At 43.6% G+C, this 18209-nt stretch overlaps 1 protein-coding gene across 2 annotated transcripts in view; it reads left to right on the top strand.

Moving 5' to 3' along the window:
- The window catches only part of SRPK2 (SRSF protein kinase 2), a 760208-nt gene that overhangs the window by 726241 nt on the left and 15758 nt on the right, over positions 1–18209 (top strand). For both annotated transcript variants that reach the window (XM_086967039.1, XM_086967042.1), the window contains one exon: positions 2534–2626. In XM_086967039.1, coding sequence (XP_086823165.1) covers positions 2534–2626 — 93 coding nt within the window. The remainder of the gene's footprint in view (positions 1–2533; positions 2627–18209) is intronic.

The raw sequence follows: 18209 nt of genomic DNA, 5'->3' as shown, positions 1-18209 counted from the left end.
TCCGAGAGTCATGTGGTATATAAGGTAGTATTTTTCTTATCATTTTCAGGATGTACCAGAGTGATGAAGCTAGTTTGCTTGCTTGAGCGTCAAAAGAGAGGTTGGTATCTAGCATTATTCCTAGGTTTTTTACCTTTTCCGACGAATCTGGGCATCTTCCCATATCTGTGGGCCACCATAAATGTGACCATATGTTTGTGTCGCCGCCTAGTATCAGTACTTCACTCTTATCGCTGTTTAATTTCAAACAATTCGTTTGCATCCATTGGCTGATTTTTGTCATGCAGCATTGGAATTTTGCTGCTGTGTCTTGTACCTCTTTGTTTATTGACACCACAATTTGGGTGTCGTCGGCGTAGGATATAGGGGTGAATCCCTCACTCCTTATTATTTGCGCGAGTGGGGCTACATATAAATTAAAAAGCGTGGGGCTCATCGATGATCCCTGCGGAACTCCGCATGGCAAGCTGAACAGATTAGACTTTGCTTCTCCAGATTCAACTGAGAATGTTCTATTTTCCAGATATGAGGCTATAAGAGCACAGGTTGACTCATGAATGTTTGCTGTTATTAGCCGTGTTATGAGGATTTCGTGGCTAACCGTATCGAAGGCCGCCGATAGGTCAAGTAATATCAATGCGGCCTTCGATCCGTTATCCATTATTGTCCTGAGTTCCTCCACTGCTGTGATCAAGGCTGTCTCTGTGCCATGCTCCGCCCTAAAACCAAATTGTGAATGGTCCAGCCAGTCTCCGTCCATCAGATGTTGGGATAGTTGTTTATTTAGTAATTTTTCCAGAATTTTAGCGGCAAAAGGGATCCTGGCTATTGGTCTATAGTTGTTGGGATTTTCGCCGTCCAGATTGTTTTTTTTTAGCAGTGGCCTAATGGATATCATTTTCCATTCGTCAGGGAAGGTGTTGGTCATGATAATTTTGAAGAATAGTTTTTCCAACACCAGGCTTAGTTCAATGGAGCAAGCCTGCATTATTCGGGGTGGGCAGGGGTCTGTTGGGCTACCTGAGTTGCAGGTGAGGATTTCTTTCTGTATCTGATCAGCTGTAGGGGGTGTGAAACTAAAGGCTGGTATTAGGTCATGTTGAGTTCCTGATTTAATTGAGTGTGATATATCTTTTTCCAGATTTTCACTGTTCTGATTTCTAAAGGAGTTGTATACTGATGAGACCTTGCTAACAAAGAAGTCACCAAGTATATTGCAGAATTCCGATGACAGTGCTTCCTGATTATTGTTTTCAAACTTTGAAAGTTTTTTGACAGTGTCAAAAAGAGTTTTGCTGCAGTTTTTTGACTCATTAATTTTATTAGTGAAGTATCTACCTTTTTCTTCAATTATTAATTTTTTATAATTATTTAATGTGACGTTATATTCTTGTCTGAGGTGGGCGTCGTATTTAGTTCTCCATTTTTTCTCAGCTCTTCTGCAAATTTGTTTTTGTGTTCTTAGCGCATCTGAGAACCAGGGTTGTGATGGGGTTTTTCTTTTCACAGTTACCTTTTTGTGAGGGACAGCCAAATTGACTGCCTTGTCTATCCACTCATTAAATTGTTTACAGGCTGTATTACAGTTATCGTCCAATGTGGGGTAGGATGTTTGGAGTTTCTCCTTGAACGCCTGGTTGTCAATTTTTGACCAGTCCTGATATGTTACCTGCCTAATAGTGTCCACTGGTCTTCCCGTCTCCTTTTTAACTTCTAGCGTAAAAATTACTATTTTATGATCTATCCATGGGATAGGGAGAGTCTCTACATTGTGTAGGTTCTGACACGACGAGAAAATCCCGTCTAGTGTATGTCCAGCATTGTGTGTTTCAACGTTGACTTTGTTTTCCAGGTCAAAGTTAGCCATAGCATCAATAAATGCTGCTATCTTAGGGTCTGATTTTTTCTCTAAGTGTAAATTAAAATCACCTAGGATGGTATAGTCGGGGCATGTCACACTTGATTCAAGAAAGGGGCTTAGTAAGTCGATTAAGGGAGTTTTCGCACTGGGTGGTCTATATATTAGTATTCCATTAAAAGTGTAATTATCCGTGGTCTTTATTTGGAATGACATGTTTGTTTTATTTAATTCTTTCTGCTGGCTGAGTTAGCATCAAGGAAATGCTATATGGCAGCCTCCATGCATTGAATTAAAATACTGTGTAAGTTTTCAACGCTGAATTTACCACACATTTTGCAGCCCTACAAATTTGCACATATATTTTTTACCGGAGTAAGTAATTTCTTTTAAATGGAATATTTCATGCTTGTATTTGTGTGCTTGCCAGGTACATGCTTTGCTTGCAATACATTCAGCAGCTGCAAAAAGTGCATCATGCACTGTTCTGCTTATTGCACTTAAAGATGCCAAAAACTGTTGATCCTAGGAATATTTGCATGGGTTTGTTTGTAAATATTGTTATTTGAATCTATTTCAGATTTTTTTTTCTAACTCATTTTTCTTTTTCTCTTTATTTCCCATCCAATCCCTCTCCCCCTTATGTCTGTATTCAACCGTTACTCTCCTTCCTAGACCACATAGCACACATAATTGAATTGTTGGGCAATATACCGAGACAGTTTGCTCTGTCTGGAAAATATTCACGGGAATTCTTCAATCGGCGAGGTAATAGCATGTCTTATTAATATGTTAGTTATGATTTTTTTTAAATGTTTTACATAATACATGCTGTAAGGTGAATCCACAAGGTTAGTACATTTAAAATAATGACTTTAGTGATGTGATGCTTAACCCACTGTTCTGTAATTGCTTTCATTGGCCATTTCCATTTACCCACAGTTATTTATATTCTGTCTTTGTTAGATCTGAACATGTTTCTAATTTATATTTAATTTAGTTTTATAAAGCGCAAACGTAATCCAAGTGGGTTTCAGATTATTTACATTATGGGTGGGATTGAGCTTGACGTGCAGGCAATATTCTTGTACACAGGGACTCTGATTTTCATACATTAAAGTCTCATTAGTATACAGTATGTTTTTTTCTGTTAGCTGCAAAGTTTCCAAGATGTCATCCTATATCAGTTATGATTTCCCTGATATACATAAATCATATTTGAATACTCCACCACAAAACTCTCAATAGCTGTATTTTATATTGAGAGATGGGAGGCTAAAGCGTTCAATACAAATTTAATTATGTTTCAGGTGGTCAGATACTTTCTTTTGAGGATGTTTTACAATAGTTTTATTGAAAATGGGACTGGTGAGTGCTTTATCGATTGAAGAATGATCTCAATCGAGTAGCTATTCTTCAGACAAATGGAGTGTCAAATTTAAATTTGTAACCTGGATCCTGCTGAGACTTTGAGTTTATTTTTTCAAGTATCTTGGCATGTTCAGATGAGGTACTTTGTTCCTCAAACAGGCTGTTTGTTAGTATGCATATGGCTTTAAAATCTAGCCAGTTGATGCACGATGAAACCGGTATAATGTGATCAGTGTTTTTGTCTTAGGAAAAGAGATGCTGCAAAAAGAATACTTAGTGGGTGGAGGCTTTTTTGAAGACTATTGAGGAGGGCACATCTCTCTATTGTAGTTAAAACAGGAGATGGCTATGGCGGCAACAGCTGTTTTTTAAGCTCCGGATGAGGGGGGATGTGCCTGAGGTTTTTTTGAAAGGTGTAAACTTGCTGACTTTGTCATGGCTTGTATGTGTCTTTTTGAAGTGAAGGTTTTCTTTGATTATGTTCAAGTAGCCATTTAAGCATGATGTTTGCAGATGTTGATGTTTTGTTTCATGACTGACAAGCAATTCTGTTTCTGCTAGAGATCAAAAAGAAAATTCCTTTTATGCTTCATTGAATTTAAGATATCTGCGTTCTCTTCAATGATGGATAAAAGCAAATGTGAATTTACTTTTTTCATGGAACCAGGTGATTAAAACTTCAGACATAACTGTATACCATTGGCATACTGGTGAAAGCAGATGTTGAATTCAGACCTTCGATTTTCTAGAGGTCTCACATACAGGTTGAAGAGCAGACTTTTGTGGCTTGTCACCTGGTCCATGTTGAGTAAGCGTTCCAATTGTAATCATTTGGTTGCTAAGCCTTTTCCTCCTTGAATACTAAGCCATTTTTTTAGACGTTTGGGATTGGTCTTGCTTAAGCCTTCCTTAAACTTTTCCACTAAAGGTATCCATGCCAAATGTGTGTACTTTTATACCCGCAACTTGTGAATTTTAAAAGTACCCAGGGTTTATTATTCCCTTAGAGAAAACTGGGAAATAGTCACTCTATTGCAACATTTTGTTTTTCTTTCTTTCTTTTTTTTTTTTTTTTGAAAGATGGGGAAAATGCTGTGGAAACAAGCCTATAGCTTTTTTTATGAAAATGTCATAACCGAATGGTTTGTCGTGCTAAGATCACCATCTTCCCACCTTTCAGGAATAAGCATAGTTGTAAACTGAATCAAATTGTTTTACTACCATTTTTGTATTTTTCTTTTTTTTGTATTCAAATCGTTTTTATTGAAGAAGGAAAGAAAGACAATACAATAAGGTTCAAACACAAAGATGGGATCAAAATAGCTGTTCGACAACAATATAAAAATAAAATCAATACGAAAATACAGATATTCGATAATGCTTGATAACAGTACTACATAGGCAAAAATAAACAAATCAAAGAAGTGACTAATAATTGTACAGTTACATGCAAGTCCAAGATGTCTGTAGGTAGATCAAGTACATGAGGTCACCAAACACAATAGTGTCATAAAGATATACATCAGTAGAAGCTACATCACGGTGGATTAAATTGAAATGAAGACATATCGAGTGATTTCCATAGTCTCTTGTTAGAGGATCGCCAGGTGGAGGAGTGCAGTGCCGGGTTGTCAGCTCCCCTCAGAAAGGAAAGCCAGTCCTGCCAAATCTTAAAACTAACCTCTGAGGTATTTTTCCATTTACATAGAACCACCTTACACGCTAGAGTGAGCAACAAATCTAAGAGCTGGCGGTCCTGTGCATTATGTAAGGATGGCTCAAGAGCCCCCAATATGATGTATATAAATTCCCTTACCGGCTTCAGTTTGAAAACATGCTGGATACAGTCAAAGATTTTCCCCCAATAGGTTTGCAGGGTGGGACAGTGGACGAGCATATGGGCTAGATCACCAGTCCCAGACAGGCAATTCCAGCACAAGGGGGTATCTCTCAATTGGCACTTAAAGAGTCTATCCGGGGTCCAGAATGTTCTATTCAGTAACATGTATTTTGTCTTGGTAAGGATAGGCGATATTTTGTTGGAGAAAGCAGTTCTGTGTATTGTATCTTAATCAATCTCAATACCCGTAGAGTTGGGTTCTGACTCCCATTTGAGCTCTACTTGCCTGTGCGCTTTCCTAGGCAGAGGAAGTAGTAACTTGTACACTTTGGAGACAAAGTGACCAGCCGCTAGGAGACGTGGTAGATGGGACATGAGACAGGGTGTGTGGGGATTGAGGCCGCGTGTCGAAATGATGGCTTTCAATTTCAGGAACTCATAGAAGGCCATGGGAGGTAAGTCATGTGTTTTCTGCAGTGAGGAGAAAGGGAGGGGTTGTGTCCCGTCATAGAGGTCAGTCACCATATTAGTGCCCTTCTCGGACCAGGATTCCCAGTACAGGGTTTTCCCCTCATGCCTAAAGTAAGGATTCCTCCATAAGGTCAGGAACGTGGATTTTCTAATTTTTAAGTTAGATTTGTGAGCCTGGTCTAGTCTTAATAGAGCACGCCTGGTGTTCAACAAAATGTATTTGGAGTGAGGCAAGTGAGATAGGTCCATGGTAAGCAGGGTCAGTAAAGGTGAATGTCCAATGATAGATTTTTCAATATTTAACCACAATGGGACGTAAGCTGGGGTGTCAACCAGCCATTGTGCCCCCTGTGAAATGCTGTTTGGTAGTTCCTGAAAGAGGGAAGACCCAGGCCGCCCTTTTCTTTTGCTAGTTGCAGCTTTTTCAGTGATATCTTGGCTTTCTTACCCTGCCACAGAAAGCTACCAAACAGTTTGTCCACTTTAGAGATGAAGTCATCAGTGAATGTCATAGGCAGCATGTTGGCTAAGTAATTCACCAACGGGGTGATCATCATCTTAAGCGTTTCTGCCCTGCCCCACCAGGAAAGAAACTTGGGTGACCATCCGTCCAGTAAAGTGGAGATCTTCTTTAGGGTTGAGGCTTCATTGATTTTTAGTGTGGATATTAGACCTTTATCGAAATCTAAGCCTAGATATTTAAAGCAATGTGGCTGCCAAGTAAGACCCGAACTACCAAGGATATCTTTACCGCCTATGTTATTAAGTAATTTGACCTCCGTTTTATCCTTATTTAATTTGTAATCCGATAACCGGGAGAACTCATCGATGGATGTCATAAGCGCTGGTATGGCTTCATCCGCCCTTTCTGACAAGACAAGTACATCATCTGCGTAAGCGGTAAACTTTATATTGCAGTCTTGAAAGGGAATGCCGGCAATAGCATCGTTCATTTTTGTATTTTTCTAAGTGGTAATCCAGTTTTGACCTTTTTGTGTCTTTCACATACACAATTTGTGGTAGCACAGATGTGAAAAGCACAGGTGAACCTGGAAAACTATATATTTCATAAAACAAGACAAAATTCTCAATTCTGAAAAGGGCAATTTATGTAAATTGTTCATGGTTTTCACAAATAAAATAATCATTGAAATAAAAAATAATCTAAATAAGTAGGAAAATATAGTTGTGACAACATTTTCAACTGTAATTTTTTGCCATGATTGCCAAATTACAAAAATGACATACGTTTTTGTCTGGCACGCAGTTTTGATCCCAGGTGCATATAGGGTTTGTTGTTGTCCAAAAACATGCAATACCCAGAGCCAAAAACTGAGCTGCAGACTACAGGGATTTTTCATTGTGTATCAACCATGCAGCGTTTATGTGGTAAAATCTAATTAATGAAAAATGGGCATCAAAGAAACCTCCATATTTTTTACAACGTCCACAAGGTACTGGGCTAAGGCATAGTGGTTATTTGCGAACACATGAATTTGGGGTTACCTATACTATCATGCCCTTCAGAAGGTATTTTGAAAAATGTTCTTTTTGCCCACTGGCCTGTGTTTGGTAGCACAACATGGATAGAAATCCAATTGGTAACAAATGTACTGCTATTCTTTGTTCCACATTTCTCCCAATACAATCTGTACCCCACTTGTGTCAATGAGTCTAGGACCTGCAACAGGAAATGCCCCAAATCACAACATGGAGACTTCGCATATTCCCTATTAAAATCTGCCCTTTTTGGTAATGTGGGTAGCTGTGGAATTTGGGCTTAACCTGTGCCATCACTGATGAAGCTATTAAATATATACTAAAAAGTGTTAATTAAAGCAAAGCATTGACTATTGACATCTAATCTAGGCTAAAAACCCTCCCTTTTGTAGCTCATAGCAAAACCTTCTAAGCACCAAAGTGCCCATCTAAGCTCTGAGGTGGCTTCTGACAAGCATATTTTGGCTGGATAACTACGTTGGTTTCAATCAGCTACTCTGCTTACAGAAGGTCACTGTCTGTCTATTTCTGATAGTCTTCTAGCTGCAGAGTGCTCAACTTTTGAGTATTGGTATCAGGGTACAACTCTAAAGCCTGCAATCACCCCGAATGAACCAGAAGGCCATATGAGACAGTAAGGCAAAACTACGTCACCAAACCTGGGAAGACTCCGTGCCGAGACCTGTTTAAGTAGAACGGTCCATCCCAAACTCATTCTGTTCAACTAAAATGGTCCATCCCAGACTCATTCCTGGTCCAGAAGTCGCAGGAGTAGTTCCCGAGGTCAGTCGTCGTCCCGCTTCAAGTCTTCGAATGGGTCAAAGAAAAAGCACAAAAAATCCAAGCGGGACCCATTCTGCCACTCACATACTAATGAGTAGGCGCAAGAATGTCACTATGCCTCTTGATCTCCCTTCTGAAGTCGATTGAAATTGGATCCTATACTATAACTTATCCCAGCACATCCCAAGTTTCCAGTGCTATCTTCAACATAATGGCAGAATGAAGGGTTTTGCAAAGCTATGCTCTGGCTCGTCCTATCCTTACCAACTCTGTCTGGCGCGCCTTTGGGCCCCAAGGAGCCAAGATGCTCTCCATGTGAAGCACCACCAGTGGGTTTGCCTTCGGAGCCAGTAGGACTCTCCTAATCGATCACTGGTCCTCCGATGGCTCCCTTTCTGACTCCACTTCCGGCACCTCGCTCCATGATTCCCAGAGTTTTGACATCAATGCCGACTTCATCGCCGTTGAGGGATGATGTTTCCATTGTGCTCTCTGACTCAGATTTGGCATTGTTGTGCCTCGGCCAAAGCAGCACTCTGCTTCCATCTCTTGACTCGCCACCACTTGGCTTGCCACCCCTACAAAGAAGGGCACATAGATAGCATTCCTTATTTGGCACTGATTTGGACAATGATTGCAGCGCAGGTGATGGGATTGTGCAACTATACCATGACGAAAATTGGTGTGGTGACTTTCAAAAGCCTGTGCGCTAGATACTTCCTCTGAGTCGGGCTCCTCTCACCACATGGCCCTGCACCTGAGGAGAGCTGTGCTTATGCCATGGTTATGCCCAAGGTGGCCGAAGTTCTAGACCTCCAGCTCCCTACCTCCGAGGTCAAAACTAATGTCTTGACAACATTCTTGCTGGATTGTGAAATCCTACTGCTCTGCCTCGGTCGATCCTGCATTTTTATCTCTGCACCCCTCCCCTAAAAGTGTTTTGGTGCAGGCATCTACAAGTTTGATGAACCTGAATACCTTCCCGACTACTCCACTCGATAGGGAGTCCACACGAGTGGAGGCCTATGGGAAGTAAGTATTTTTTTACTTCCATCAGCTTGGCCCTCATATCTACAGTTCCAGATGCCTTCTGGGCTGCTATTCCCAAAACCCTTGAGATTCTGTGGCTCAATTACTCCCAAATGACTTCCGAATTGTCCTTGTCCAAGCCATAAAAGATGGCCATGATGTGGCCAAGTTCACATTTTGATGTGGTTTGGATACAACCAATTCCTTTGGGCAAGCCATTTGCACCAGCATTGCTATCAGCCGTCACTCCTGGCTGCGGTCCTCCAGTTTCTCAGTCGATGTCCAATTGTCCATCGTGGACATGCCATGGGGGCAAAGGGGATTCCGCTGTAGAGTGTTTTAAGGAGAGCAGGGCCACTGCACGCTCTCGGGGCTTTTCTGCACTGCCTCTCCAACCACATAAGTTTTTTTTTGCAACTTTGGCAGACATACCCAAAACCGTCAGCCAATTCAGCCTCTGCAGGTAGCACAGCAGTTTCGCAGCTGCACCCTCCTCCGCCCCTGTGCTCAGCCCACTCCCCCCACCCCTTCCACCCATAATCCCACCAGCCAAACCCCTTTATCATGCCCTTAGTGGAGCACAGCCACCTGTTTGGAGGCAGAATCCAACAGTTCTTACAGGGATGTCAGAACATCATGCTGTGGGCCATACAGATTATCCCTAAAGTTGTGCACCCTACTTTTCATTACCACTTTCCTCACCTTTCGCCATCTCAAAAGCAACTGAGGAACAACCATCTATTCATCTTAAGTCAAGAAGTACTGGCCCTTTTGCCCAAAGGAGCCATTAAGAAGGTGCTTGCGCCAGATGTAGGTTGTGGTTCTGCTACTTTCTGCTGCAGAAGAATGGAGGCCTCTGTACTATTTTAGACCTGCACCCACTCATTTCCCTACTTAGGAAAAATTCAAGATGCTCACACTTGTCAAGGTCTTAGCTACCCTCGAGCCTGGATGGTGGCATTGGCCCTGCAGGACACTTATTTGAAAATACCAGTCCTGCCAGCCAAATGGCGCTACTACCTGTTCTTGGTGGTGGGACAGGAGAATTTTTAATTCACTGTATCACCACCACCACTTGGGTGCTTGCGAAAGCGTATGGTGGTGGTATCCGTACACTTTCTGAGGTCAGATGTTCCAGTCTTCCCCAACCTCATCATCTGACTGTTGAAGGTGGGCTCACCCCAGGCAGTCTTCAGCCACCTCCAGACTAGAGCGAACGTCCTGTCATCTTTGAGGTTTACTAGGAAGATGCCACAATCACACCTGACTCCTTCTCACCAGCATTGGAGCCATCCTGGACAGGGTTCAGTTTTGTGCTTTGTCTCAAAAATAGAGAGTCCAGGACATTCAAGCAAAGATCCTGATCTTTCAGCCTCTGTCCTGGATTTAAGTGAGGTTGACCCTTGGACCTTCTGCATCCTTCTGGGTAAGCATGTCAGGTGGCCATATGCGGGCCCTACATTGGTATCTGAAGTCTCAGTGGTCCCCACATCAAGTGAAACTCTTAAACCACATCTAGATCTCAGAGGAGACAATGAAAGATCTGCAGTGGTGGTTACTGGATCGAGATTGGGTCATTTGCAGACCCCTCTCCCTTCCCCACCCAGAGTTGACAGTGGTTACCGATTTGAGACAGAAGAAAACCAGAGGCTTCTTATCTCCAAAAGAGACCCATTGCTAGATCAACCTCCTGAAGCAATGGGTCATCCGCTTTTTGTTGAATCCTTCCTTGTGTCCATCAAAGGGAGGCTAGTGCAGGTGCTTACGGACAACACCACCACCATGTGATATTCCAACAAGCAGGACAGAGTGGAGTCCTGGACCAGCACATACTAATACTCTGTAAATGACTGAACCACCATCAAATCTTCCTGGTGGGGAACCAACCTGTCAGGATCTTTGAATACCAGGGTGGAAAAGCCTCACAGATCAAAAGTGGCAGTTACACCCAGAGGTGGTCTAAGGTCTCTTCCTCAAATGGAAAGAACCTTGGCTTGATCTATTCACCACAATCCAAGAATTTGCAAGTCTGCAGTTCTATTCTATTCTATAAGTAGGAGTTTCCAAGGCACCTCTGCCTCGGGGACCCTTCCACCTAGTGTGAAACTCAGGACTCCTGTACTCCTTCCTGCCAATAACTCCCTTATTTATTTTAGAGGTTTTATATAGCGCTGGCTGGACCAAAGGTATCGGAGCGCTTTACAGGAGTATAGGATAGTTACAGTAAAAAGAACAAAAATCAACAGCAGGGAATTATAAAAGGTTAACAAAGAGAAACGTTTGTAAATCTACAAAAACAGATATTAGAGCAAGAGCTATACACATATGTGACAAGTAAGATTGAAAAATGGTTTCCAGTTAAGACCCTCAATATTTATTGAGGAGGTGCACTTTAAGGTCCTTTTCAAAACTGAAATAGGAGCGGTTGCATCGCAGGTCATTGGGGAGGGCATTCCAGGTGAATGGGGCATTACCGGAGAAGGAGCGGGATTGTGTGGATTTCTTTTTTAGCAGGGGTGGGACAAGAAGGAGAGCGTTTGTACTTCTCAGTGTTCGGGAACTGCCCGTTATGCAGAGTTTGTTGGCGAGGTATGGTGGAGTGTTTTGGTGGAGGGCTTTGTGTGTAATGCAAGCATTTTTGTAGGCAGACCTGCCTTCGATGGGGAGCCATTTAAGAGTTTCGAGGGCTGGGGAGATGTGGTCGAAACGTTTGCAGTCGGTGATGAACCTGGCTGCAAGGTTGAGTACAGATTTGAGTGGAGCTAGTTGGACCTTAGGGATTCCGCTGAAGATGGCGTTGCCGTAATCAAATCGCGAAAGGACCTAATTTAAAGTCTTCTGATGGAATAAAGGACTTAATTTTCTTAGGATGGCGGAGAGTGAAGAGAGCTCCTTTTGCCGAATTTTTTATGTGAGCATTGAGATTAAGGATATTGTCAATGGAAATACCAAGAGATTTGACTGAGTTAGACAAGGAGAGTGAGAAATTGAGGTTGGAGATCCAAGTTTGGATGGGGAGAGGGTTAGTTTTAGGGGAGAAGAGAATGATTTCAGTTTTTTTAGGGTTCAGTTTGAGATGATTTAATTGGAACCAGGATTGTATCTTAGTGAGGATGTTGTTAAGGTGTAGGATGTCCGCATGGGTTTCGATCTTATAGTAAAGTTGGGTATCATTGGCATAGAGGTGGTAATTGATTCCAGCTTGTTTAAGAATAATGGTGAGGGGTTCCATAAAGAGGTTAAAGAGAGATGGGGGAGAGAATAGATACCTGGGGGACGCCTAGGGAAACTGGAGTGGGGTTAGATAAACAGTTATAAATTTTGATTTGCTGTGTTCGATGTTGTAGATAGAAGACAAACCATTTGTGGGTAGTACCATTAAGGGCAAAGCGATCTCAGAGCACATTAAGTAGGGCAGAGTGGTTGACAGTATCAAAGGCTGCGGAGAGATCAAGGAGGATGAGAAGACATGTCTCACCATTATCAAGGGAGTGATGGATGTCATCAACAATATTTAGCATGGCTGTTTCGGTGCTGCAGCCTTTCCTGTAGCCTGATTGTAGGGGGGTCCAGTAGGTTAGCATTTTCAATGTGTTTGTCTAATTGGAGTAAGACATATTTTTCGAGGACTGTAGAAAGAAGGTGGAGGTTGGAGATGGGGCGGAGATTGTTTAGGTCATTAGGGTCGGCATTAGGGTTTTTAATAATGGGGGAGGTTTGACCAAGTTGAAGTGAGATAGGGACACATCCTATGGCAAGGGAGGTGTTGATGATTGTAGTCCAAGATAATGCAATGATGTGTTTTAGTTCCTGGATAAGGTTTGAGGGGAGAGGGTCTTTGGTATGGGAGGAGAGTTTAAGTTTAGTGATGATGTTGAGAACTTCGTGTTCTGTAACGGGGAGGAAATTATGCCAGGATGCATTGTTTTTTAGTTGTGAGTTAGGGTGGTTGGGAACAAGAGGAGTAGTAGTTGTGGGTGGGATTGGGGAGTAGTTCTGGGGGGGGGGTAGCAGTAGGTGTGTATGCTGGGGGGATCAGGGGTGTGGAGAGATTGTTGAAAGGTTTAGAGGTAATATCAGTAGCAGGAAGGGGGCTGATTGGGATCAGAGATCAATTTTGGCAATTTTGTTCTGATAAGAAGTGGGCAATTTCTTCACATCTAGGGGTCGAGGACATCAGGTTAGGCGGTGCCGAGGAGGTTTGGTTACGAATAACGTTGAACAGTTCTCTGGGTCTATTTTTGGCCAGATCGAGTTGTGTACGGAAGAAGGATGCCTTTTAATTTAAAATGTGTTTCTTGTATGTAGATCTAGCTTCTCTAAGGAGTGTCAGATTTGCGGCAGAGGTATGTTGTCTCCATGTTCTTTCTATCAGTCTTAGTGAACGTCTTTCGTTATTGAGCTCCAAGTTAAACCAAGATTTGGAAGGGATAATCCTTTGGTTTTCACGTTTAGTCGGGGCAATTTGGTCTAGGACATCAGTGATGGCTTTATTAAAATCTTCAGTAAGAACATTTGCATTTTGTGAGAGATGAGTGAAGAGCAGTTGGGCTTGGAGTTTGGACTCAAGAACACCAGGGGGGATCTGTTTAAAATTTCTAGTCAATTTCCTGGGTTTAATGGATTGAGTTGGGGAGGGCGGGGGGGGGGGAGGAGACGTGGTAGTAATGGTGAATAGTATGAGGTGGTGGTCAGACCAGTCAATTGGGATGATGTTGGTCAGGACGGCTAAGTCCTTATTGGTAATAAAGGGCGTCCAAGATGGCTCCTTTGGTGTGTGTAGGGGTCTGGCAAAGTTGCTTGAGGTCATTGATCTCGAGAAGATTGGTGAGGAGGGTGGTTGTGGGATCTTTGGAGTCGTTTAAGTGGAGGTTGAGGTCTCCAAGGAAAAGATTTTTAGTGTTAGTTATTGAGGATTGGGTAAGATGGTCGGATAGCTCATTAATGAAGGGATGAGGATCGCCAGGAGGGCAGTAGATGTTATGGAGACGAATTGGGAGGGAACCTTGAATTTTAAGTTCATCTTCAAGCTATTCGAAGGTGGAGTGGCCAGAGTTGTTAATAAGGGAGAGCTGAAGTTCATTTTCGAAGATTATGGCAAAGCCACACCCTGTTCTGTCGGGTCTGCCTTTCATGTGGATAGAGTATGCGGGGGGTAGAGTAGGTCGAGCATGCTCGTTGAGTAGTCATTGAGCCAGGTTTCTGTGAGGAACGCGGTGTCAATGGATTCGCGTAGGATGGATTCAGAAATTTCAATGGCATTTCGGACGGCAGATCGACAGTTCACCAGCATGCAGGAGAGGGGTTTTGGATTGTTTTTGGCGGGCAGGAGTGGATAGTGGTGAGTTGAGGAGGGGGTCTAGGAGAAGCGGGAGAGGAGGGGATTCTGTTGGTCCCCAGGATAACTGGGATGTTAGAGTAGTGGAATATTGATTGCTAAGCTGGGAAGGTACGAATTGCATAAGTCGGTAGGGGAGAGCTGATTCGATGTGCGGCGTGGCCTGTGCAAATGGCAGCGGAGTGGGGTAGTATTCCGAGGATGATTATAGATAGGGAGGTGTTTTCGGCTGAGGAAGGGGGACCTTGCACGGATGAGTGGGGAACTAGAGTTGATGGAATTTAAATCTTCTCTAAGTTGAGAGAGTTTGTTCGTCAACTTAGAGAGATCGAGTTCAATGTTGCGTAGTGTCTGGGTTATTGGAGTGAGGGGGAAAAAGTTGGGGAGTGGGAGGGGAATAGGGGATGCTCTGTGTTTGCGGTGGAGGGAGTTCTGTTGTGTGTTGGGTGTGTGGAGCCAGTGGGGGAGGGATGAGGAGTGTTGAGACTGTTGGGTGAGAGGGGAGGCGGGAAGGGGGACAGGAGAATAACAACCTCAGGGTAAGAGGGTAGAGATGTTAAAAGGCCGTGATGAGTATGGAGAAGGGTTGTGTCGGGGGTTAACGGTGGTGTGTAATTGGGTGGGTGAGGTGAAGGATTCAGAAAGGGTGATTGGGGGGTCGTGGGGGGGCATGGACAGGGAGCCAAAGGGGGAGGGTAAGGATGTAGGTTGCGGTGCAAGGAGGGAGGAAAGCGGTTAGGAATATTATTAAGGGATGGGGTGACAGGTCATTGTAGTGTGTGAGTGACTGGGAGAGGTGGTGTGCAGTGGGGATGTCAGAAAGCGAGGGGGACGCTAGGGGGAGAGGATGAGTGGGAGAAGGTGATTGGGTGAAAGGATTGGCACTGGAAAAGACAGTGGAGGGGGAGGGGGATGATGATAATTGAAGTATGGTAGTGGTTGGAGGGATGACGGGTGGGGGAGAAAGGGGTCAGAGGTAAGAGGAGAAGGGAAGGGGGTTGAGTTGATGGGTGGACGGAGGGTTACGAATAGTTTTGCCTAGGTGGAGAGACAAGGTGCAGAAGTGGTGTTCGAAAATGGAGAGGTGTGATTTGGCAGCTTGTATGAGGATTTTGCCAATTTTGAAAATGGAGATGTCAACTTCCCATGGAAAAACTGGAGAGAGAGTAGTGGATAGTTTAAATCCATAAGGAATTTTAGTTGAGTTAATGACTGGGAGATGTTGAAGGAAGATGCTTTTCCATTTGGAGGGGCGTTTAGAATAGAAGATGTAGTTCGTTTTAATGCCCCCAGTTCTGAAGAAGATCAAGAACTACTGGGTCCTACTCATGCTAGAGGCCCCGGATTGGGCATGAAGATTATGGTATCTGGATCTCCAGGGCTTGAGCATCGGTCCTCTGATCAGTTTTCCCCTCTGGGAGGACCTACTGTTACACCAACAAGGCAGGGTTGTGGACCCAGCCTTTGCAGTCTCCACCATAATGCATGGTTATGGAGTGGTGATAGCTCAACACCTTCATCCTTCCTCCAGAGGTTGTAAATGTCATCTTGGCAGCCAGACAGCCATCGTTAAAAACTGTATATGGATTTCTATGGGACAAATTTGTGGTTTGGTGGGGGCACACACTAGATTGACTACCTCTATTCTGAGTTATCTAGTGTTTTGTTGTTTGTTCTGTCTCTTGCCTGGCAATGCTTTGCTTTTGGCACAGTTAAGGGGTATTTTTCAGTCTTTCTACGGTTCCCATAGGGGAAGTGAGCCAAGTCCATAAGCTTTTGGAATTTCAAACAACCCTGCCATAGAAGTTAAATTGGCACTGCACTCATACTTTCATTTTGTGAATCGTAGGTGCATGAACGAACACGTCAACTTTAGGCTGGCAGCCAAATCCTGAAATGTGCCTCTGCTTGGAATCCACTGCAAATGTTGTCATTTCAGGGAATCGTCTAATTAAAACAAGAGAACTTTCTTACTAGTGCAGCTGTTTTGATCCATTTATGGACGGCCAACATTTTTGCCCCTTTTTAGAAATTGTTTTCCGTCCGTTTTTTTCTTTTTATATCTTTTTTTATTGTCATTTTAAAACATTGCAGTTCTTGCACATTACAACAATAATCTAAGTAACTGAGCCCATACGTTTCTGCAGTAATCGCCAGCATGCATGGACCACTCAAATGCAAGCCTTGCCCGTCTATCTCGCCTGCCACCTAAGTACCCATGGAAATGACATCTGCAATTCTAAAGGGGACCTGCAACCTACATGAGTGTGCGGTTTTCTTCGATCCGCATCAAATCAGGTCTATACAGTGCATGGTGTGACAGGTAGTCTATGAACAGTCATTTCAGGGTCAAGGGACTTGGGGATAAAGGAATAGTTATCAATAAACAGGTGAAATCAAACATAACTAACAAAATGTCTCTGGAATTTGGACCACGAGTCCTTCAGCGCTTAACTTCAATAGGGGGAGGAATTGAAACACACCTGGCTCCAAAAAGATGACATCTGGGCAGCCCAGTGTGTCTATGTCAAAGTTTTGTAGAGGGCGATGGCACGGCTTATGTCGCGACCAAACCCCAGCAGAAGCTTATGGGCTTCACACAGTATTATATAAGCAGGTTGGGTGCAATCGCCTCACTCTGTGATCAGTCCTGGCTCTGAGGGGCGTTATTCCCTGCCCCGCTCAACTCCATGTCCCTGACGTTTCCATTTCCACCCACTGAGCCGCTGTGGGGGATATTTACAAGAAAGTGGCAGAGCGCAGGTTAACTCCAAAATTGCTAACGCCACGCTCTGTCACAGGGATGCGTCGTATTTACAGTAATACGGCACTTCCCTGTGTTGCTTCCTGCTGTGGTCCTAAATTCAGCTGCCAAGCGTCAGTGCAGGCATCCTTGCACAATACTGCAAGGGTGCCTGCATTGAGGTAATGATTGTTTATGCTAAGAAGGTGTCCCTTCCTGCACATAAACAATCCAGAATGGCGATTTGAAACACCTGTGTGTTCTGCATTGTGGGACACCTTCCTGCACATAAACAATCATTCCTAGCAATTTGCTATTTTTGTGTGCTGCCCAATGCAGCACACATAAAAACAGCAAAAACGAGGTTAAGACTAGGTTTTCCCTGGTCTTAATTTTGGCGCTGCCTCTTGTTTATGCCACCCTTGTAAATAGGGGTCAACGTCAAAATCAATGGGTGTTGCTGCAAAGCGCCCACCGCAACACCCATTGCCTACCCCTTTCACGCTAAGTCTAGAGTGAAAGGGGGTCATATTTACAAGGCGGCGTTAAGCCATGTTAAATACCTTAACACTGCCTTGAAAATAAGGTGAAGCTCCAATCGCCTCAGGAACGTTGCAAAAAGTGACGTTCCTGTGGCGATAAGGGCTTGTAAATATGCTCGTGTTCGGAACCCAAATCTCTGTCCAGGTGTTCCCAGCTCCCTAATATTTCCACCCACAGTCCCACTACGAGACCCATTCGTAGACCTCGGGCATCCTTTCTATGGAATATACTTTCCTCAGCTCTAGCCCAAGGGGTAACATCTTTTTCCCATACCTCAACCACTAGTCCCATCCACGATTTCCATGGAAAACTAAACATCTGGTACCCACCGGACGTGCTTTCGGTCTAGAAAAACTTCCCAAAAGACAAGTTTCCATCGTGCAAGATCGTGCGCGACAAACAGCTAGCTGCATGGGTCGAAGCAGAACTGCATTTCCATAAAGGAGGGGCATCCCCATGTCATGTGACGAATTCCGCATCAGGAGATTGAATCCTCAGGCACTCCTGGTTATCCCCTCCGTAGATAATCCTCAACCCATGCAGGGTAATATAAGTCATATGTAAGAGGTTGAATCGAAATTTGCCTAGCGTAGTAACGGTAAGTTTCAATTCTATTGAGGACACGGAGGCGAGGATTATGCTTTTCTCTCTTCGCTGTTTATTAACATCACATCGCACAGCAGCCAGAAAAGCATCAAAACTTGAAAAAATTTTAGTATTCCCAACACAGGAA

This window comes from Lissotriton vulgaris, chromosome 1_1 (genome assembly GCF_964263255.1).
Source record: "Lissotriton vulgaris chromosome 1_1, aLisVul1.2, whole genome shotgun sequence".
NCBI lineage: Eukaryota > Metazoa > Chordata > Amphibia > Caudata > Salamandridae > Lissotriton > Lissotriton vulgaris.
This window is presented reverse-complemented; position numbering and strand designations above follow the sequence as displayed.